Source organism: Protopterus annectens, chromosome 1.part1 (assembly GCF_019279795.1).
Source record: "Protopterus annectens isolate FY-2018-M chromosome 1.part1, PAN1.0, whole genome shotgun sequence".
NCBI lineage: Eukaryota > Metazoa > Chordata > Ceratodontiformes > Protopteridae > Protopterus > Protopterus annectens.
The window spans coordinates 1046621944-1046644736 of record NC_056726.1 but is presented as its reverse complement, the minus strand read 5'-3'; the positions used below and the strand labels follow the sequence as shown (position 1 = coordinate 1046644736).

General features: G+C 45.4%; 1 protein-coding gene across 1 annotated transcript in view; it reads left to right on the top strand.

Moving 5' to 3' along the window:
* The window catches only part of SDHAF3 (succinate dehydrogenase complex assembly factor 3), a 439866-nt gene extending 417784 nt beyond the window's left edge, over nucleotides 1-22082 (top strand). The window contains exon 2 of the mRNA XM_044079932.1: nucleotides 21346-22082. Coding sequence (XP_043935867.1) covers nucleotides 21346-21549 — 204 coding nt within the window. The 3' untranslated portion in view covers nucleotides 21550-22082. The remainder of the gene's footprint in view (nucleotides 1-21345) is intronic.
* The last annotated feature ends 711 nt before the right edge of the window (nucleotides 22083-22793 follow it).

The following is a 22793-nucleotide window of genomic DNA, read 5'->3' as shown; positions in this document are numbered from 1 at the left end:
TTTCAAGGTAGGCTGTATGAACCATCTTGCCTTCATCCACAGCTCTGGTGACTGACTCAAAGAAGTTGACCAAGTTGAGCAGGCATGATCTACCCTTCACAAAACCAAACTGTCTGGGATCCAGAGTTTGGAGATTCACTATATTCTTGTTTATTAGGTCCATAATGATACGTTCCATAGCTTTGCATATCAGACTTGTCAGGCTAATGGGGCTATAGTTCCCAAGGTCTGTAGTTACTCCTTCTTTGTGGAGAATGTAACAGTGTACATTTGGTAGGGACAAAGCCTGAGGTGAGGCTGTCATTGAACAGGGCAAACAGGTGGAGGTGCCAATTCAGTCTGTAGTTCATGTAGAACACAGCCAGGGATATTGTCAGGTCCCATAGAAGCTGTATTCTTGGCCTTGAACAGTGCTGTTTTAACCTGTGCATCAGTAATACTGGGTGCCTGGCAGTCTACTGGTATTATGATTGATCCTTTGGTGGGGAAGAGAGGGGTAAAGTTGGCACCAATCTATTGGCCAGTATATTGGCAATATCTGTTGGCTCGGTATAGGAGGTGCGATTGTGCAGTAACTCAGAGCAAATCTGGGTATTGCCATGGAGATTCTTTACATAACTATAGAAGGCCTTGTGGTTGTCTTTACTATCTGCTGCAGTTCTGTTCTCATAGCTAGCTTTAGAGGATTTGATGAGGGATCACAATTTTTTGTTGAGGCTGATAAGGGAGTTTTTCCAGTCTTGGGACTTCACCTTATTCCGCATCAGTCTCCTCCTTCTGTTGTAGAGTTTGTTTATGCCAGGGGGTCACCAGATTGGCTTCCTTTCTTTGGAGGACAGCATCTTGGTTCTATTGGGTATGGTGAGATCCATGCATTTGTGTACGTGTTCGTACAGTGCATTGGTGTATGATTCGGCGGTCATGCAACTATTCTCCATTTGCATGGGTACCATGAAGTTGGCCACCTCTGGTTTTAGGAACCCAAAGTTAGCTGTGGAGAAGTTTTTCATGGTGGTTACCTTTGCGGGGGAGGGATGTGGATTTGCAAGGTGATTAGTTTGTGGTCGGATCTAACTAGGAGGGAATTTACTATTCATGTAGAGCAGCGATTGCCATGTTAGTAATGACCAGGTCAGGGATGTTGCTACCTCTACTGGGGGTAAGAACAAGCTGGTCCAGGGCATTGGAATTAATGAATTCCAGGAAATGTTGGTTAAGTGTATTGGTACATGAGTAGTTTTCCCAGTTAATGGAGGAATAATTGAAGTCGCCCAGTATGAGACTGTTAGGTTGGACCCTAATATTCCCCAGGGTGCTTAGGAACATGGAATGTGAGTTTTGGGACATGGTTGGAGACCTATAGCAGGCTATGACCTGAATCACCGTCTTATCCAATGTTAGCTGCACCTGAATTATCTGTGATGCATTATGTTGGGCTACCAGTCTGGAGGTGTGCCATCCTTTATGAATATGGAAACACCACTGTCTTTGGAGCTGCGGTCCAGGTTCTGGGGCCGAAAGCTGTGGAATGAGTTATAGCCTGGTAGTGCAGGGCTGCTTTCTGCTGCCTTGAACCGGGTCTCTGTTACAGCACAAATGTTGATGTTCTCCATTTTAAGGAGTGCTTCAAGCAAGTGCTTTTTTGAAATTTAGACTTCTAGCATTGAGCAGCATGACCCTCAGATTGCATTTGTTTGTAGATGTTACGGTGGTAATTTGGTCTTTGGAACACCGCCTAAAAAGGCTCTAGAGGGGTGGCAAGAGCCTTGGCCAGTGTCCAGAAGCTCAGGGGTGACAGATGCAGGCCATCTCTGGCAAAGTATCAAGGTCTGTCAGTCATGTCATCCCAGGCAGACAGATACTGGATTCCCTGAGAATGACATCAGAAAATTAGCCACTTGTTGAAATCAGTCATTTTCTGCTTGTACTGTGGTATCATTCTGGGTGATAGTAGGATGCTGCTCAGAGCTAGGGTCATACCCACCTGGGCTGCATAATCTGAGAGCTCCTCCATGTCTCTTTTCATGTAGTCCAGGGAGGTAAGTCTCAGGTCATTTACACCCACGTGTACAATGACAGAGTCATATTTGTATCTGTTGTTGAGGGACCCGAGTGCCTGCGTTATGTGGTGGATCCTGGCACCTGACAGGCAGCTGAGTGTTACTTTCTCCTTATTCAGCCTGGTGAGTGGGATATCAGTGTGCTTCACTATTGAATCACCTATGACTAGTGTGTTGGGCATGCTGTTTTGCCTTAGGGGCTTTGGTTGAGTGGCACATTGTTTAGGAGAGTTATGTGTCTCATGATTAGTGTTGTGTTGTGGTGGTCGAGTGCGTTTCTGCCTTGGAGGTCTCTGCTGTTCGGGTAGATTTTTATTTGGAGCCTCTGTGAAGGTGGGTATGTGGTTTGTGTTTTTATGTGAAAGCAGTGCTTATGTGTGTTCTGAAGGGCTATGTGTTCCATGTGGTGCGGTGCAAGTGTTGAACTTCTCCTCTTGACCAGCTGTTCCAGTCTTGGCTGGAGAGTGCGTGGCTTCCAATTTGGATATATATAAGTGCATCTCTCACAAGTCTGAGTGTTGAGAGGTAAGTGGAGAGAGTTGTCGGTGTACACGAGGCAGTTTCTTCATTTCTGGCACTGTGATGCCTGGATGTGTAGCAAATAACACTGAAATGCTAAAGCTGTTGTCTAACCTTCATGAGCTCTATACATATAATGTGAACTCTGTAAAATTATGCACCACATGATGTGCAACTTCTTATAGCTGGGTCATTAACATTTGAATATGTATCCACATACCTTACACATGATAGTAAACTGCAAAGCAAGATTTTTTTAGTTCAACTTGGGTAAAATATGTTTCAGCTGTTCACTTGTACTTCTGACAGTAGTCATGAAACCAGCATAAAAAGTGTGCTTCCTGTGGGTGGAAGATTCCCTTATCTGATGCCCACAATGAGTGCATTTACTGTTTGGGGCCTCTTTACCTGGATGTCCCTTGTGACATATGTAGGGCTTTTCATCCCTGTGCTGTGGCAAATAGGAGAAACAAACTCATTCTACAGGGCTTCCTCCTCCTACCACCATGGGGGCTTCTTCCACATCAGGGGCTCAACCCCTGGCTAAGAAGTCCAAGGATCCCCTGGAGTCCAGAAGACAATTTCCTGAACAGTCCTCCTCGGAACCTCCATGGAAAAAATCTAAGTCTTCGGAACCAATGAGTTCAGCTCTGAACTCCCCTTACCTCTACCTCTCCTCTGCCCCATTCCTCCTGTGTGGCTACAGGGTCAACTGGCATTCCCTTGGCATTGGCTCTGGCTGTGTTGGTGCCAGTGTCTTCTTTGCAAGTGCCTTCCAGGAGTTCTGCGTCCTGTTCCCCATGAGATCCTCCTACCCCCTTCAGCTTCATCTAGGTATTCTGAAGCTTGTCCTCTAGGGATGTTGGTAAGTTAATGAGGCAGTTCCTCGAGACACAGGTCCATATGGGGCTTGTGTCCTCCCTGTATGCTTTCAGATCTGTGAGGCTGTCCCCATTCCAACCAGAAGCTCCTTCTCTGATTCATCCCTCGGTTTCGGAGTTGTCGGCTCTATTAGGTCCTGGTGCCAGGTGTCAAAACTAGTAGATATTTCTTCTTCACCTACAACATTCTCCCTGACTTGCTTGGCTCCAGCTGCTTTGGTTCCGAGCATGTATCAGAGCCGCAGTGTCTAGGTCTGTTCTGGGAGGTTGACTTAGACTCTGAAGGTTTCAGAGCTGTCTCTTCCTCTTGGGCCCTTGGCCTTTGACAGATTGGCTGTGACTCCACTCTCAAAGCGGGAGTCCCATTCTTCCCGGTAGGTGTCTGCCCTGGTGGCTTAGGCCCCAGTGAGACAGCTCCATGTAGTTTGGAGTCCTTCTGAATTCGAGGTGGTGGAGAGGGTCCTCTTTGTTCCTAGGAGACCCTTGGAACTTACCACAATGGAACTCACCCCTGACCCACTCTGGAACTGTGCCTGAGACCTCTGAGCTCTTACATGGACAGCTGGTCCCAGAAAGCCTCCACACCCTTCCCTCAGTGGATCCCCAAGCTTCTTCCAGTACCTTCCCTAAGGAGGTCTCTCAAAAGAGACCATGTAAAAGGAGGCAAGTGGATTCCCCTACGGAATCCCTCACCACACATACTGATTTTGAAGAAGGTGAAGGATATCCAAAATCTCCACCTGACAAGGTCTACTTTGGAGACATCCTTTTAATCCTTCACCAGAAGGGTGGATGGTCATCCCAATCCCCTTCCCTGAAGGAATCTGTATTGTGGGAGGCTTTCAGGGTCAGCCCATGTACTACCTGGTTGTCCCCCTGGCCCAACCCACTGGTGTTGTCAAGGGCTTGGAAGGAGCTGGATACAGTAGAACTTATTCCTAAACATGCAGATAAAATTTTAAGCACCCCAGCCGACAAACAATTTTGGACCAACAGGATTCTGGTAGATGCCTTAGTTGTAGCGGCAGCTACCAAGAAGGAGCTCACTCAGGAAAGCTCCTGTGTCTATCCCCCAAATAGAGACTCCTGGGCTCTGGACAGATTTGGTAAGAGAGTCTACGCCTTCTCTAACTTTTCTCTTTGGGCACTGAATTACCGGTCTCATTTTACGTGGCTACAAAAGGACTTAGTTAAGGAACTTCTAACTTGGTCCCAGGGTCCATACTTAATGAGGAACGTGAATCTGCTTCCTCTAGACTGGCTATCCTACATTCCCTAGCTAATGCGTCCATGAGGCATTTCTCTCACTCTGTGGAGTGTATCTCAAGGAGGCCGGTTCCAGCATTGCCATTAGGCATCATACCTGGATGAGGCTGTGCAATTTTGTGGAGGCCTTCAAGCAGTCCTTTTATTAATGCCCACTTTGATGGCTCCACTTTATTTGGGCCTACAGTACATGCCACCTTGACCCAGAGTGAGAAAGATGGTAAGACTCTTGTCTGCCATCGGGATCCATTTTTCGACTCCACAACGGACCTTGTCTGGGAACCAGTGTGGAAGTAAGAAAACATGATTTCAGAAGTCACAGATTCCTTTCCAGGACACTCAGGGAGACCTTTTCCTCTGAGGCAGTGGGGGATACAGTCAGAATGGTAGATGCAGCCCATACAGCTGAGGGCGTCCACAAAATCAAAGGTCACAGAACCTGCCCTGGAAAAGCCCTTCCAGTGATCCTGAATAGTTGCCTGACTGCTCTCCTCTGGAAGCAGTCAGGGGATGTTTTTCCTTACACCCAGAAGCAGACAGTCACACATGACAAATGAGTGCTAATTATCATATCCAGAGGATACTCAATTTCCTATTCCAGCATTTCAAAACAAAAGATCTGAAGTAGGAGATTCATTTGTCTGCAACCTGTGGGTTATGGATCCGATATCGGATCCGAACCGGCATGGTTTTCCAGCTATGGATCCAAGCTCTCAGCTCCTCCCCTCACCCATAATGCCCTGCTCTACCCTCATGACCCCAGATCTCGTTTGCCGCGCTGGTGACTGGATTGGTATTCATAGCTCTCAGCTAAGTGCTAGTTTCTTTACTGTTAAATCAGAAAATTAAAAATTTTTTGTGCTTTTTTGTGTGAAAGTTTAGGTTTCCCTCTTTAATAGTTGTGTTTAGAGTTTAATTAAGTACTTTTTTTCCCTCCCCTCGCTGTTGGCGTAGAGTGTGTGTGTTGGGCCTGTGTGTCTGTATTAGTTTTTTAGTTACTTATTTTATTAGCTTTATAGATTTGATGGCTGATCAGCCCAAATCTATATTCTCTAAATGCACCGAGTGTGGCAATAAGCTTTCTCCGGCTGATGGCCACACGTGTGTTGTGCCTGGGGTTGAACACCTCACATCTGGATGCTCCATTTGTGCAGGGTTCAACCCCAGGGCTGGAGCGGAGGTCCAAGCTTGTCTTGGCGGGTCTTTGACTCGGCTCCGGCCTCCGCTCCTTCGGGAGCAACTGTGGTTCGGTTATTCCTCTGTGGCACCCTCCTGCTCCTGGGACTCAACCTCCCGTTTCTGGAGAGGAGAGGGATGCTAGAAAAAGGAGGGAGAAGCACCTGGCGGGCCGAGACCTCTGTTTCGCCGCCAGCCAGGCTTCTCCCGGCTCCTGTCGGCTCGGTCTCCTCCTTCTCGGCTCCGGTCCCTGTGTGCTTTTCACGGGCCCTGAGGAGGAGGAGACCCGATCTCCGTCGAGGCTATCGAGGAGGCTCTCCAGGCCTACCTCGGTAGCCGATCTACATATAGCCTTTCAGATGCTGATCTGGACGGATGATGAGAAGATTCATCCAGGCCCAGATGCAGATGGGAGTGCTCTTGCCTCCCCTCTGGGGAGCTCAACACCCTTTTAAGCCCATTGCTCCTTCTCCCTCCCGCTATCCGGGTTCGAGCAGCTGGAGCCGAGCAGCCGGGGTGGGCGGATCCGACCCTGCCCTCGAGTGCGTCGGATCCGACCTCGGAGCCTGGATCGAGCCTCAGATCCGGGGATCAGTGCTCCTTGGCGCCGTCTGTGTCGGAGCGCACTGTCGCCGGATCCGGCGCCGGCTCCGTCCACTCTTCGGATCCGAGGAGCCGATTGTCGGATCCTTTGGTGGTCGGCTCCCCGGCTTTTGATGTAGTGGAGAGGGCTCTGTTGAGGGTCTCCGGACCGCCGGCACTTGCTTGGCCTCCGTCCCGCTCCGTCTGCAGTGGGCCAGGCTTCCACCATCCGGCCCCTGGGACAGCCCGCGTCTGTGCCCCGAGTTTCTCGTAGGGAACAAATTGCGGGTTGTGAGGACTCCTCTGACAGCCCCCAGAGGATGTCCAAGGAGGCACATTGACTCCCGAGTCTCTCACAGAAGACACGGACTTGGAGGAAGGGAAGGCTCCCCGGTCACCCCGAGGATGTCTCATTTGGAGACATCATGGAAATGATAAGGGGGTGGTCTGCCCAAGTCTTCCTCGGACGAGTCCGTGTTCTTGGAGGCATTTGAAGCGGGCCCGTCTACCTCTTGGGTGTCCCCTGCCGACCCCTGGTGGACCTTATTACCACCAGGGCGTGGAAGGAACCGGACACCGTGGAGCCAATTCCCAAAAGACCAGATAGGATCCTTAGTCCGCCATCCGACCGGGCCCATTGGAGTAAGGCCTCCGGTAGATGCCATGTACCAAGAGGGAACTGGCTCAGGAGAGTCCCTCAGTCCACCCCCCGAGCAAGGAGTCTCGGATGATGGACCGCTTGGGGAAGCGGATGTTTAGTTCAGCGACCTTCTCAGTAAGGGCGCTGAACTATTTGGCACATGTCATTAGGATGCAGCGAGATCTTATTAAAGAATACGCTGCATCCCCCCCTGAGTCCATTTCGGAGGAGGACAGGGTTCTGCACTCCACCCGTATGGCCACTCTTAGGTCAGTTACTAATACTTCTATGCGGCTACTCTCCCATGCAGCGGAAGGCGCTAGAGCTGCGGGACAGGACTGGTCACTAGGCGTCAGGCCTGGCTCCGTCATTTTCTGAGCCCTTCAAAGCGGCGCCCCTTTGATGGTTCTGCTCTGTTTGGCAAAACCGTTATGAGGCGTTGACCCAGAGCGAAAGGACGGAAGACGCTGTCTGCGAATCCGCTTCTCTGCACCCCAGAGGCCCTACTCTAGGAACCAAAAGGGTCAGAAGAAGATGTGGTTCGAAGTCGCAGCAGTCCCAGCCTGCTCCGGACAACCAGTCCTTCCATGGCAGAGGAGGACAGGGAGGACGCCGCCCTAGAGGCAGAGGGGCTCCCAGAAACTTGGTCCAGGGAACCTTTCTCTGAGCGGCCCAGCAACCCTGAGGTTGCCCGACTGTTCCACTCTGGAGGCAGTCGGGGCGTTCGGGCACCTAGCGGCATGGGAGTCCATAACATCGGACCGCTGGGTTCTCCAAATCATATCCAGAGGATATCGCATTCCTTTCCTTCACCTTCCAAAGTTGAAGTCCCTCCCAGGCGTCCCACCCGGTCAGCGGGAGGCGCTTTGGCAGAAATTGGCCATCTGCTAAAGAAAAGAGCCATCCAGCCCGTTCCCCAGACCAGATCGGATCAGGGTTCTACTCCAGATTCTTTTAGTGCCAAAGAAGGCGGGGAACTAAGACCAATCCTAGACCTCTCTCTCTTGAATCTGGCAGTCCCCAAAGAAAAATTCGAATGGTCACTCTGCAATCTATTCTCCTTCTGGGAGAAAATCACTGGATGTGCTCGATAGACCTCACTACCACATCCTGATGGACAGGCGCTCCAGGAGGTTTCTCCGCTTCCGGCTGGGAGCCAGTCACTACCAGTTCAGGGTCCTTCCCTTTGGTCTCACCACAGCCCCCAGGGTGTTCACCAAAGTATTAGCAGTGGTAGCGGCCCACCTGAGGCTTCAGGGGGTGCAGGTCTTTCCCTACCTGGACGACTGGCTCCTTACCGCCCCAACAAGGCATCTACTTCTATTGACGCGAGACTCCTTTCTCCATCTTGCTCCTTTTCTGGGCATCACAATAAATATAAAGAAATCCAACCTGGCGCCCACACAGCTCTTAGACTTCATAGGGGCCAGGCTAGACACAAAGAGTTCTGAGCCTTCCTCACTGCGGACAGAGTTCAAAATCTGCAGCTCCAGGTGCGGGCCATCCTCCATTCAAGTTCTGTTCCGGCGGAGTTGGTCCTGAGGGCTCTAGGGTCCATGGCATCGGCTATAGCACTTCTTCCTCTTGCCAGGCTCAATATGCGCATTCTACAGTGGACGCTCTTAGTACAGTGGTCGTACCTTGCTCTCCCCATGCATCATCCCATAGCGATCAGCAAGGCTTGCAAGCGGTCCCTCTTGTGGTGGCTCCACTCCCCGGATCTCCACAAAGGCCGCCCATTTTGTGCTTCTCCCCTCCGCGCCTCCCGCCTCGGGTGGGGAAGGCACGTGGGACGATTCAGAGACCTTACTGCATATCAATGTTCTAGAGATGAGAGCAGTGCTTTTAGCGTTGCTAGCACTTCAGGACTTTCTTCCCTTGGGAACAATTGCGATTCAATCGGACAACATGTCTGTTGTCTGGTACATCAACAAGCAAGGGGACAAGGTCTTACCCTCTTTGTCGAGAAGCCATGAGAGTTTGGGAATGGGCAATCTCCACCAACCGCTTTCGGTCCAACATCCTAGCGGACAAGCTCAGTCGCACCATTCTGACTCCTTACAGTGGTCTCTCAATTGTCAAACCCCTTCATGCGATCTGCCTCTCCCTCAAACACCAAGTGCGACAGTTTTTCTGATACCTCCTCCCGGAGGTACCCGCCTGGTGCATGGTCTTCTGTATGCTTATCCACCCTTGCCTCTGATGCTCCAAGTTCTTCAGAAAGCCTCTCGGGTGGGTTGCTGAATGATTCTCATTGCTCCGTTTTGGCCTCGACAGATCTGGTTCCCCTTCCTAAGGTCTCACTCGGTGAATCCTCCTTGGATTCTAGATCCCATCGGATCTGATATCCCATCCATCCTGCATTCCTCCTCCGAATCTGGACAACCTGAAGCTGACCGCTTGGCTGCTCCAGTTCCACTCTTGATCAGGACTCCCGGTATTTCGTCACCGGTTAAGGCAATTTTAGTGGCAGCCCATAAACCATCCACTAGAAAGGTTTACCGAAGCAAGTGGAAACGTTTTCAAGGCCTGAATCCCTTCACGGTTCCTCTTCCTTTGGTGCTTGACTTTCTAACCACTCTCTTTAACGATGGTGCCAGCAGTTCCACAGTCAAAGTCCAACTGGCGGCAATTTCTCATAATCACATTGGCCATGACTCTAATCCTCTTATGTCAGCCAAATTGTGTAAAATTTTTCTTAAAGGTACTTTTCTTCTCAGGCCCCCTATAAAACAAGCAGTTCCCCCTTGGGACCTCTCTCTGGTCCTACAGGCCTTGACCGCCTCCTTCGAGCCAGCGGCTAAGGTGGATCTCAAATTCTTGTCCTACAAGACAGCCTTTTGGTAGCCATTACATCGCCAAGAGAGTTTCTGAGCTTCAAGCATTGCCAGCTAAACCTCCAGACTTGGTATTTCATCCGGTACGTGTCTACCTCAGGACCAACCTGTCCTTTCTTCCTAAGGTCGCTTCTGAAGCAAACATCAATCAGTCCATTAACCTTCCTGTTTTCTTCCCTAAATATGGAAACAAAGGTGAATATAAGCTACATTCATTAGATGTTCACAGGCAACTTAGATTTTATTTACAGGCTGGTCATAGGCAATCCGACCAGTTGTTTATTTCCTTTGCAAAATTCAATTTGGGCAGGCCAATTTCCAAAGTTTCTCTGTCCCGCTGGATTTCACCGTGCATCTTATTGGCTTATCAAGCTTCAGGAAGTGTTCATGCCCATTCAACCCGGTCAGTATCTACCTCGGCAGCCTTCAAGGCTAGGATTCCTCTAGATGATATTTGTGCAGCAGCCACGTGGGCTTCATCTCATACCTTTATTTCCCACTATAAGTTGGATCTTGCATCTAGGGTAGAGCATCCTTTGGGAATATCCTTCCATGATGGCCCAAGATTCAGGTAGCTGGGGACGACAAATGAATCTCCTACTTCAGATTTAGAAGTTATGTACTCACCATAACGTTCCATCTGAGTAGGTGTATTCATTTGTCTGCATCCTTTCCCCTGGCCTTTCAGTTTCCTGCATATTATCTGTTACCCTTTTCAGGGTGTTGTTGCTTTGGCAAACTCGATCTGAGGTCATGAGGGTAGAGCAGGGCATTATGGGTGAGGGGAGGAGCTGAGAGCTTGGATCCATAGCTGGAAAACTCGGATCCATAACCCACAGGTTGCAGACAAATGAATACACCTACTCAGATGGAACGTTATGGTGAGTACATAACTTCTAATTTCACCTCCCTAATGTTCTACTCAGTTAAATAAGAAATAAGAAAGTTACTGCAAAAAAAGAGTCATCCAAGAGGTGCCCCCCCCCCCAGTCACGTCAGATCAGGTGTTTACTCCAGTTTCTTTTTGGTACCCAAAAATACAGGGGAGCTGTGGCCTACCTTGGATCTAACCTATGTGAACAAGTCTGTGAAACACAAAATTCAGGGTGGTCATGACTGAATTCATCTTACCTCTCCTGAAGATGGGCGATTGGATGTGCTGTATAGATCTCAAGGATGCGTACTGCCATATCAAAATGGACAGGAACTCCAGGTCCTTTCTATGTTTCAGGCTGGAAGCCAGTTACTACCAGATTTAGGCGCTTCCATTTGGCCTTAACACAGCCCTCATGGTGGTAACCAAGTGTCTAGCGGTAGTAGCAGATCTGTCACTGCAAGGCTATCAGATATTTCCACATCTGGACAACTAGCTCCTCACCGCCCCAACAAGGCATCTACTCCTTCAGGCCAGGATTACTTCCTCAACCTAGCCTCACTCTGAACATAACTATAAACTGTCAGAAGTCACATTTAGATCCAATCCAGACCATAGATTTTATAGGGGCACATCTAGACACAATGTTGGCTCACGTTTATCTTACATTGGACAGGGTATTAAGTTGAGATCCCATGTCAACCACATCTGGACTGCGAACCCCCTGGCCTCTTTAATTCTATAAGCTTTGGACTCCATGGTAGCAACCATAACTCTTGTCCTAATGGCATGCTTTCACATGTGTATTCTTCAGTGGACCCTAGTATTACAGTGGTCTCTTTTCATAAATCCCTTGAACTTTCCCATCAAACAATCCCATGTGTGCAGGGATTCTCTCCTTTGGTGGATACAGTTCCCAGAGATTACCCAGGGAAGACCATTCGTCCTCCCTTCCCCAACTGCCATGTTGATAAAGGACACCTCCCATTTCGGGTGGGGGGCATTGTCTAGGCCAGACAGTCAAAGGCACATAGATGCCCCAGGAGACCAGGATGCATATCAGTGTTCTCGAGATGAGAGCGGTTCTTTTAGCGTTGCAAGAACTAGACAGCTTTCTTCCTCAGGTGACTATTGCCATCCAAACAGACAATATGTCAGTGGTTTGGTACATCAACAAACAGGGAGGAACTAGGTCTTACCCCCTTTGTTGAGAAGTGATGAGGGTTTGGCAGTGAGTGATTTCTTCCAACCACTTTCTGGTAGCAATGCACATTCCAGGGGAATCCAACATCATAGCCGACAGACTCAGCAGAGTGCTGCTGATGCCTCATGAGTGGTCCCTGAATCAGTCCATGGCCGATGCAGTCTTCCAGAAATGGAGTTATCCTTGCTGTGGCCTGTTTGCGTCCCCTTCAGCAGTAAACGCGGCAGGTATTTTGCCCTAATCCCTCCTCAGGGACAGTCCCCCTAGGGATGCTGTGGCTCATGCTTGGCCCTCCAGTCAACTATATGCCTTTCCCCCTCTTCCATTGTTTCCTTTTCCCCCTCTTCCATTGTTTCCCAAGTTCCTGCAGAAAGCTCTCAGGTTGCAAAGCAAAGTGATCCTTATTGCTGCTTTTTCACCTTGACAAACCTGGTTCACCTTTCTTTGGTCTCATCTGGTTTGTCCCCCAATGAAGTTGGATCTGAGTCCAGATCTACTTTCTCATCCATGGGGTTATCCACACCCCAACATTCAGGTCCTGAAATTAACTGCATGGTTTCTCCATTTCTGGTGATGGCTAGCTCTCCCAGGCTGTCTCCTCCAGTCCGAGAATTTTGATTTCATGACATATAGGGCTTCCATTCACAAGATTTACAAAAGTAAGAGTTAAAGATTCTCCCTTTGGGTGGAACAGAATCAGACAGATACTTTTACAGCCCCAGTTTCAGTAGGTCTAGATGTTCTGGCTTCCCCTTTCAAGGATGGTGGTAGTAATTCTACAGTCAAGGTACAGATTGCTGCCATTTCTAACTTCCACTTTGGTTTTGACTCAGCGTCTTTGGCCTCTTAAAAGTTATGTAATGGTTTTCTTAGGGGCACCTTTCTGCTACAGCCTCCAGTCAAGGATGCTACATCTCCCTGTGATATTACCATGATTTTACAAGCCTTGGTCCATCCCCCCCCTATGAACCCTCGGCCACTGTAGATCTTAAATTCCTCTCCTGGAAAACTCTTTTCCTAGTGGCAATTACATTGGCCAGGAGAGTGTCCAAGCTGCTGGCTTTTTCCACAAAATGTACATACTTAGTTTTTCATAAAGACAGAGTTAAGGCAGAGTTGCCCTTTGTATGATTCCTTCTTTTTTGCCCAAGGTGGCTAAAGAGACAGGTATTAAGCAGTCAACTAATCTTCCAGTTTTCTTTCCTCAATATCAGAACAAAGGGACGTACACTTTACACATGCTTGATGTGCATAGACAACTTTGTTTTCTTTTCCTGAAGGGTTTAGTCCATAGAACTAAACCCTTCAGAAAGTGTTTTTTGTTTCCTTTTCTAGTAAATAACTAAATACTAAAATAAGTAAGGCAGTGACCAATGTTTTCTTGGCCGGATGGTTGAAAAGACTGTATTATGTTTATCTACTCTATTCCTTTACCATATCGGGTAAGAGCACACTCTACAAGGTCTGTGACCACGTCTCAAGCTTTTTGGCCCAGAGTTTCTATTGCAGACATTTGTGCTGCTACTTGGTCAAATCCCCATACTTTTGTCACTCATTACAAATTGGACTTTATATCCAGGAATAGAAGTGCTTTTGGTTATGCTGTACTCTGGAATATCCTTCCCTAATGGCCACCCTGGATTATGGTAGCTGGGGACTCTCTTCCACAGGTTAATGGAATGAAGTGGACAACATCAGATGAAGAAGTTATGTTCTTACCATAACATTCCATCTGTGTTGTCCAATTTCCATTATCCTTCCTTCTTCCCTTCCCCCTATCCAAAGTTTATTTGGGAAGCCTAGTAGAAGTTTTTCCAGGAATGCTATTCGTTTGGTTGAGTTTCTGATGTTGTTATTGGGAGATCTGTTTGTATTTTGATCTCCTTACCTTTGTATTATAGTTAATGTTTTTTAGGAACACTATGTTCTTGTTGGCAAACTCGATCTGAGGTAACGTGGGGGGAGCGGGGCATTGTGGGCAGGTAGGAGGCGCTCAAGTTTGGCGTCTCGAGCTGTAAGAAGGCGGCCAGTCAGTTCGAGTGTCGGAACCGTATCTCACAGGTTAAAGGAATGAAGTTGGACAACACTGATGGAACATTATGGTAAGAACATGACTTCTTTTTTTAGTAGTTTGTTAGTGCTTATAATGATATTTAAATCAAGAGCAGCATGTGTATATTGTTTCCCCACCATCATAAACTGTAAAGCAAGAATGTTTCATGTTCACTATGGTAAAGTCATTCAGTTGTTGGCTGTCCCTCCTACCATCACTCTTGAGAGCCATGTAGCAAGCCTTATATATGTAGAACATAGGGCTGCATGTTACTTTGTCATTTTCATTTTTCCCTTTGAAACATGTGAAAGCATTTTCAATATTTCCAATGCCTGTTCATGGTGCTTGTAAAAGCCATGTCATTTTTTTTTAAGTTTTTTGGTCTCCTTGAACCTCATTGATACCTTCCCTATCTCCAGTGCTCCACATCCACACCAAGTCTACAAATATTCTTCTAACCCCCCAGACTTGCTCTGGTGTTGCTGAGGAGGTCATGGATCTTAAGGGCATCTTAGGGTCTTGTTTGTCTATGTTCTGTGTGGTGAGGGAGTTATTTTATATTCTCTACCCACTTTTCCCTTTCCCTTTCTCTGACCCTATGCTTACTGGTTGCATCTGAGGGCAACTCCCCTCTTTGTAGCACACCTCCTCTTTTCAGGAATGTCACCAGTGAGTGTCCTTCCCCAAGATGGACATGCCCATCCCTTTCTGCCTGTTTGTCAGTCACCCAGGCAGCTAATTGAACCCAGGTTGACTGGGCTATAATTAGGTCTTTATCCCTGTATGCCACCTGAGTAGACACCACTAATACTCATGACATAGCTTGACCAAAGTTACACACTTTCAAGTATAACATAACAAAAAGTTCACTGCTGTCATTATATTGAACCTACAACAGTGGTTACTCTTAAAGGTTCATAGGTAGATATTTGGCTATCGGCCCTAGGGCCTATACAAGCCTAGCCATAACGATTCCTTGGCTATTGCTTCCCATAAATATTTACTTTCCTAGACCCCTGTCTAGCAGGGCTATTGATGTGATCCCCAGAGTGAATTTCACATCTCTCATCCAGTCGTCTAGGTTCCTCTTGAAGATGGCCATTGAGGAGCTCTGTCTAACATGTATGGGCAGCCTATTCCAGAGTATGGGGAGTCTCTGGGTCAGGAACCTATGACTCTAGCATGTTCTATTCATCGTGATGATAAGGTTAAGATCCCTGGAGTGTGTGGCTCGGAGGGATTGAGATTTCTTTAAGCGTAGCATGTCCAACAACTCTGGGTTTGACATGGCCTTCTTTGTTAGGCAGAGATCACCTCTGAGTAGGAGATATGCGACAGAGTAGGGCTGGAGTTTCTTTAGGCAGTCAGCATAAGGCATCTGCTTTAGGCCTGTGATTCTTTTTGTGAGGTATTTCTAGCAGCCTTTCTAGTTGTTGCAGATGTCTTGTGAGGTATATACAAAATGGGGCATTGTATTCTATAATGGGTCTAATGGATGAATACAGAGGGACAATGACTTTGTTTTTTCTGGATGAGAAGCCCTTAGTGATGTGATAGGCTATGTGGTTATCAAAGGTGAGACCACTGTCCACCTGTGTTCCTAGGTCTCTTATCACACTTTGTGTTTAGTGTGCTGCCACCTATGTGGTAGTTCACAGGTACGTGTTTTTTCCCAAAGGGGACAACTATTCGTTTTTTGGCATTTAGCTTGAGCCCATGGCTCTGGCAACAGGCATCTGTTTCAGTAAGGCCCTTTTGTAGTATATCCACATCATGTGGGGATTCAGTAATGGCACCCAGCTTGCAGTCGTCTGTGAACTTTGTAAGTCAGAGTCCCTTAGTGTTGGCCTGTAATTCAGAGAAATAGATGCCAAACAAGAGTGGTCCCAGGACAGAACCCTGCGGTTCACCACTTGTCACTTCTCTGGAGCTGGATTTGGAGTCTGCTACTTTTACAGTGTGTGTTCTGTCAGTAAGCCAGTTGGCAATCCGTCGAGTGACTTGGGGATTAATGTCCAGCTCAGTAAGTTTATCTATGATTCCAGAGTGGGAGATGGTGTCGAAGGCCTTGGCGAGGTACAGGTAGGTTGTGTGAACCACCTTACCCTCATTCACAGCTCTGGAGACTGATTCAAAGAAGTCAATCAGGTTCAGGAGGCAAGATCGGCCCTTCACAAACCCAAAATGAGTGGGGTCCAGTGTTTGAAGGTTGCCAATGTCTTTGTTTATAAGTTCCGTGATAATACGTTCCATGGCCTTGCAGATCAGACTCGTCGGACTGATGGACGGTAGTTCCTGGGATCCAAAGTGGATCCCCCCTTGTGGAGTGGGATGACAGTAGCTGTGCGCCACTCTGTGGGCACAAAGCCTGAGGTAAGGCTATGATTAAACATGACACATAGGTGAGGTGCCAGTTCATTTTGTAGTTCATGCAGTATACAGCCCGGGATGTCATCTGGTCCCATGGATGCTTTATTCTTGACTTTGGAGAGTGTGTTTTTTTACCTGAGTTGCCGTTATTACCTGAATTTGGCATTCTTTCAGTATTGAGATGGGACCTTTAGGGGGTGAGAGGGGGGTGAAGTTGGCGGTGAATCTATCTGCCAGGATATTGGCAATATCCTTGGGATCAGTATATCTAGTGCCATTCTGCTGTAGCTCAGAGGATCTGAGAAGGCTCTGATCTAGCCCTGATGGATCTGCTACACATTAAAGCAAACAATACTAAAGTTACCTGATCTAAGGATCTAAACCTTGTCTGTGACATGAGCAAAACATGTTGGAGGGACAGGTATATGTCTCATAGATTACCTCTTCTGTGGAACAGACTCCCTACTCATGTGAAACTGCTCTTTCTTAAGTACATTCAAATGCAATTTAGACCAACAGATGGGAAATCACAAATTCACCCCTTACTTATCACCTTTGGCCATTCTAGACACTGGTAGTTTGTAGATGCCCTAAGGCACAGGCATATGCCATTCTAGCCCATTGGCATTGATAACTGGGAAAACAGAGGCATGAATTGCTAGGCTTAAAAAGGCTGTAGAGCCTAGTAACCTCTTATAATCCTATAATTCTATCATCATGGTCATTGTTTCTTTTACTTTTTCATAATCAAACCTCAGAGGTATACGCAGAAAGTTGCAGTCCTAGTAGTGAATAGGCATGTTATCTGTGAAAGTACAGGTCACTTACAAATTAATGTTAAATGAGTTTATGTAACTTGCCAGAGGAAAATGTATGTGTTAATTTGCAGGAAGTTGAAAATATATTACTTTGGTGACTATTTCTTTTTCTCTTCTCACAATCAAACATGAGTGTTGTACACAAAAGGTGCCATTTTGGGGTAGGGCTGAGGAAGCATGCTATCTGTGAAGTCACAGAGCAGTTGCATGCCCACTGTTGAATAATCTATTGAGATTATAAGGGACTGTAAATATATCTTTGACCAAACAGCCAAAATATGTTATTTTGGTTATTTGTTTAAACTTTGTCACAGTCCAACCATAGGTTATACTCAGGTGACTGTGTTTAGGGGTGTGGAGTGATGAGATGAGCTCAACTAGTAGATTTTCATAGTGCATATACAAGCTATACCACTGCTTGGAAGGACTATGATAGACATGAGTGACCAAACTTCTATCCCAAGCATACAAAGCAATCTCAGACCCAGCCTTGATGGGACTGCTGCATATCCGCAAGTCAAGCTCCACTTGAGTAAACCACACGAGTGACCTCAACCTGGTCTGTGACATCAATAGGACTTGTTGGCTAGACAGATTTGTATCTCAGAAACTCCCCCTTCTGTGAAATAGATTCCCTCTCCATGTCAAGCAGAGTACCTCATTAATCATTTTTAAGTGCAACCTGGATAACTGGATTGGGAACAGAAAATACACCCCTTGGCTCTCACCTGTGTCCCTGCTGGACAGGGTATTAGGTGTTGACTTGTCGGAACATGGGCTAATAGTTGTCTAGGCTTGTAAGGGCCTCAGGGCCAATAGCCTAGTAACTTTCTATGATCTATGTGTATTGCCATTTAAATTCTTGACATAGAATGCCATGTGGTTGTCTTTTGAGTCTTTGGCAATTTTGTTTTTGTAACTAGCTTTGGAAGATTTTATGAGGGATCTCAGCTTTCTGCTGTGGCTGGTGAGAGAGTTTTCTTGAATCCTGGATTCTTCCTCTTTTCTGCAACAGTTTCTTCCTTCTATTGTACAGCTTGTTTATGGCAGGGGACCACCAGATTAGCTTTCTTTTTTTAGAGGACAGCATCTTGGTTCTGTTTGGGATGGCTCAGTCCATGCACGAGTGAATGTGCATGTACAGCACCTTAGTATAGGATTCAGCAGTTGAACTTCCAGTTCTCATCTGCATGGGTTTCATGAAGTTTGTTACTTCTGACTTGAGAAGCATGAGATTGGCTTTAGAGAAGTCTGATCTGACCAACAAGGGGGTGACCACTGGTGTGGACCATCAATGTCCCATGTTGGTAATGACCAGGTCTAGAATATTGATACCCCCGGTGGGACTATGAATTAATTGCTCTAGGGCGTTGGAATTTATGAATTCCAAGAACCGTTGAGCAAAGGTGTTGGTACAGGTGTAGTTTTCCCAGTTAATGGCAGGGTAGTTGAAATCACCCAGTATTAGGGTGTTTGGTTGTATCTTAATATTTTCCAGTATGTTTATAAAGGTGTAGTGAGAATCCTGGGGCACGATGGGGGATATGTAGCAAACTACAATTTGTATTGCAGTCTTACCTAGTGTTAGTTGCACCTGAAGAATTTCAGATGCATTGTGTTGGGCAACCAGCCTGGAGGTGCAACTGTCCTTGGTGAATATGGGCACTCCTCCACCTTTAGTGTTTCAGTCCTGGTTTGGTGGCTGAAAAGTGTGGTATGAGTTGTAGCCTGGTATTGTAGGGGTGCTCTCTGGAGCTTTGAACCAGGTCTCAGTTACTGCACAGATATCGATGTTCTCCATTTTTAGGAGAGCCTCGAGAGAGTGCATCTTGAGGCTTAGACTTCTAGCATTGAGTAGCATTACCTTCAGATTTTACTTGCTTGCATCAGTTACAGTGGTAGTTTTGTCCTTTGAACCTTGCCTAAAAAAGGTACTATAGGGGTGGCAAGAGCCTTAGCCAGTAATCTGAATCCCAGGGGTGACAGGTGCAAACCATCTCTTGCAAAGCACCGTGGTTCGTCAATCATGTCATCCCAGGCAGACAGATACTGGATTCCCTTTGAATGACACCAGAAGCTTAGCCAATTATTGAAGTCAATCATTTTGTTCTTATACTGTGGTATCATTCTGGGCTATGGCAGGATGCTACTCAGGGCTAGGGTCATACCTGCCTGGGCTACATGATCCGAGAACTCTTCCATGCGTCTTTTCATGTAGTCCAGGGAGGTACATCTCAAGTCATGCACTCCAACATGGACAATGGCAGAGTCATATTTGTACCTGTTGTGGGGTGACTTGAGTGCATGCGTTGTGGTGGATCCTGGCACCCAGCAGGCAACTAACTGTAATTTTCTCCTTGTTCAGCCTGGTGAGTGTGACATCAGTGTGCCTGACTATAGAGTCACCTATGACTAAAGTGTTGGGTATGTTGTCTTGCCTTAGGGGCTACTGTTGGGTGGCACACTGGTGTTGTGAGCTATGTGACGCTTTGGTTGTGTTTGGGGGTGGTGTTTGTTTGAGTTTCAGCTTTGGAGGTCCTTGTTGCTTGGGCAGGTTAATGTTAAGAGCCTCTGCATATGTGGGTTTTGTGTTGCTATGTGTGGGTCTTGCTGGTGTGGGTTTTGAAGGACTATGTGTTGTTTGAGGTGTTGTGTGAGTGTTAACCTTCTCCTCTTGACTGTGTAGCACAATCTTGGCTGGAGAGAGCTATGCTTCTAGTTTGGCTATGTAAGTGCATCTCTTGCAGGTTGTAGTGTTTGCTGGTAGGAGGACAGGGTTGTCTGTGTACATGAGGCAATTGCTGCAGTGCCCCAGTATGCCCAGATTCACCAGGTGGACAGGATAAATCACCGAAAGCTGACTAGTTCAGGATTTCCAAAAAATATTAACGTAAGAGTGATCACAATTCTGGTGGATCAGTTAATAAGTGGACACCTTTTTTCTAACTCTGCACAGCTGTGATTCATAGATATGTTTCTTCATCAGTCATAAATTGTGTTTCATCTCAGCTTAGTTAGAATCACTTTCAGCTTTATGCTAATACTTCAGGCAGCACATGTAAAAACACTGCAGTAGTGCTTTTAAATCAAATGCAAATTGTTGCCTGTTGCTTTCTCAGAATTATCTGTTTCATTCCAAATCTTGTAAAACTGCTTTGACAGTGCTTCAGAAAACAATTTTTATTTGCCCACATCAAAATACTGTATATTGCTTCCTTGTGATGCTGTATCATCCTTCCCCGTAAACTACAAAGCAAGAATGCTGTAACTCCTGTAGGATAAAACCAGTTTGCCATTTGCTAATGAAATAATATATATTGCTTCCCATGATTGTTTTCTTTAAATCTTAGACAAATAGTTCTAGTTGTCTGCTAACACTTCTGATAGGAAAATCATTTTTATCATGACCAAAATTCTGTACATTTGCCTGTGATCATTTCTTACCACTACTGCTTCAGTACAGTTCCAGTATAAAATGGAATTTAATGTAAAATAAATAAATAAAATAAACTACATTCATCATTAACATATGCTTGTTTTAATTACTTTACTTGTACTCAAAGCAGTGGTTTCTTTTTCCTTATTTATCTAAACTCTTTCATATAACTAGCAGTGATTGCTGTTGAAAATTTCCTTCTGACAAGTATATTTAATTTAAAAGTACACTAAAATGTTTTAGTAATAAATTGTATTGTATGGGAATTACTATTTTATATTGTAATTCATACAGGAAGTCCCAACTGGTAATAGCAAATGTTGTACTGGTGTTCCTTCTTTAGTGTCCTATAAGTGATATGTAGCAGTTTTGTGATATGAATGCAAGTTGAAGGTGTTATGTTGTGTTATTTCACTTAAAGCTTATTAATTTAAGATATGTGCTAATCTTTCTGTAGACAGAAAATTTTAAATGCATTTCATTTAAAAAAATCATAAGAAACTTTGATTAAAAGTAAAGCCATTTTAATGACTTTTTATAAATACTAAATTTAAATAGCCTATATTGACTTTACACAACAACACTGATAACAGTTCTCAGGTCACTGCCGTTTGTCTGTTTTCTTGTAGGAGTATGCTGATGTGTTGTATTCTCAGGCTGTGGAAAATGTAAAGGATTCAACAAAAAATGTAAAACTTGGAGCCAGTCTAACCCAGGAGAAGCTTGATGCAATGCGAGATGAACAACTTGGGCAATTATATGAACTGATGCAGGAAACCAGGAAACTCAATGTGCAGTTCAGCATCGAAGAAGATAATAAACACAAAAAATAAGTTTTGTAAATATTAAAGCCAACTATAAAATAAATTTACATATTTCTTAAGTTATTTTGTAATTTTCTTAAAGATGAAGGATAATATTTATAAGTATTTTTACACAGTTGTTTAGTCACAGCTCCCATGGGTGTGAGAGAATGCTGAGTACTGCTGGTGGTCTAAGTCCAAATGTAATATGATAAAACATGTATGTATAATCTACACTGTAAAACTGTTAATCTGTTGTTGAGATCTGTATATGTTGCAAGTCTAGATGGATGTCGTGTATAAATCATATACATACAGTCTGTGTTTGTATAAATCAGCTTATCAGCACAATTTACCAGACACTGCTGGACTGGGTAAAAGAAGGGAAAATGTGTGTTAATTGATTAAATAAGTGTTTGAAGAAATTGAGAGGAAAATATTCATTAATAATGTCATGATGTGCTAATATGAAAAGGAATATGGCATGAAATTAATGTATTTCCTTAAAAAATCCAGATCCAGCAACTGGTTGGAACATGCCAAATAAAGTAATTTTGATTTTAGTTTTCTTTCTTTGGATGGAAACCAGTTTAGTACCTGCTGGTAAATTTATTAGAGTAACGAATTTTCTTAAACTGTACAGCTAAAAGGAAATCCTGAGTTAGACACGTAAACTAGCCTGAAAGAAAATCTTAATATGATATTTACAGACTTTGACTTTTTTATTTGAAGGAAATCTACCTGAAATTAACAATTTGCCTTCCATCCCCTCTACTACGGTTTTGAATGAAACCTGCAAAACATGCAAAAGGTATTAACTTGCCATTTGAAAACCACATGCCAGAGTAGAAAAAAATGACTGGTGGTTGTAAACATCTGTTTGTATGAATGCCAACAAAGTCCCAAGAGTTTTAAGAGTATTGATGACACCATTATTTACAGACACAGTCCTGGTGCTTTAAAATGAATGGTGTTAGACAGCAGCAACATTCCTTTGATGTTTAATAAAAAGACTCTGGTAGAAAGATGCTGAATTTTTCAGAAATTAGAACAGCCCAACAAGTTTGCCAGTTTCTCAAAGGAACATCACTATTATTGTTGTGTTATGTTACATGTCCATTTAGTGAAACATGACAATAGTTTAAGTAAATATAAAACAAAAAAAAATCATTAGGGACTGACTGCATTGACTGTAAGACTAACTGAAAGAGCTGTATGTTTGAATGAAGAATGTTACTGGAAAAAAATTTAATTACTCATCTCCTTATCTCTGG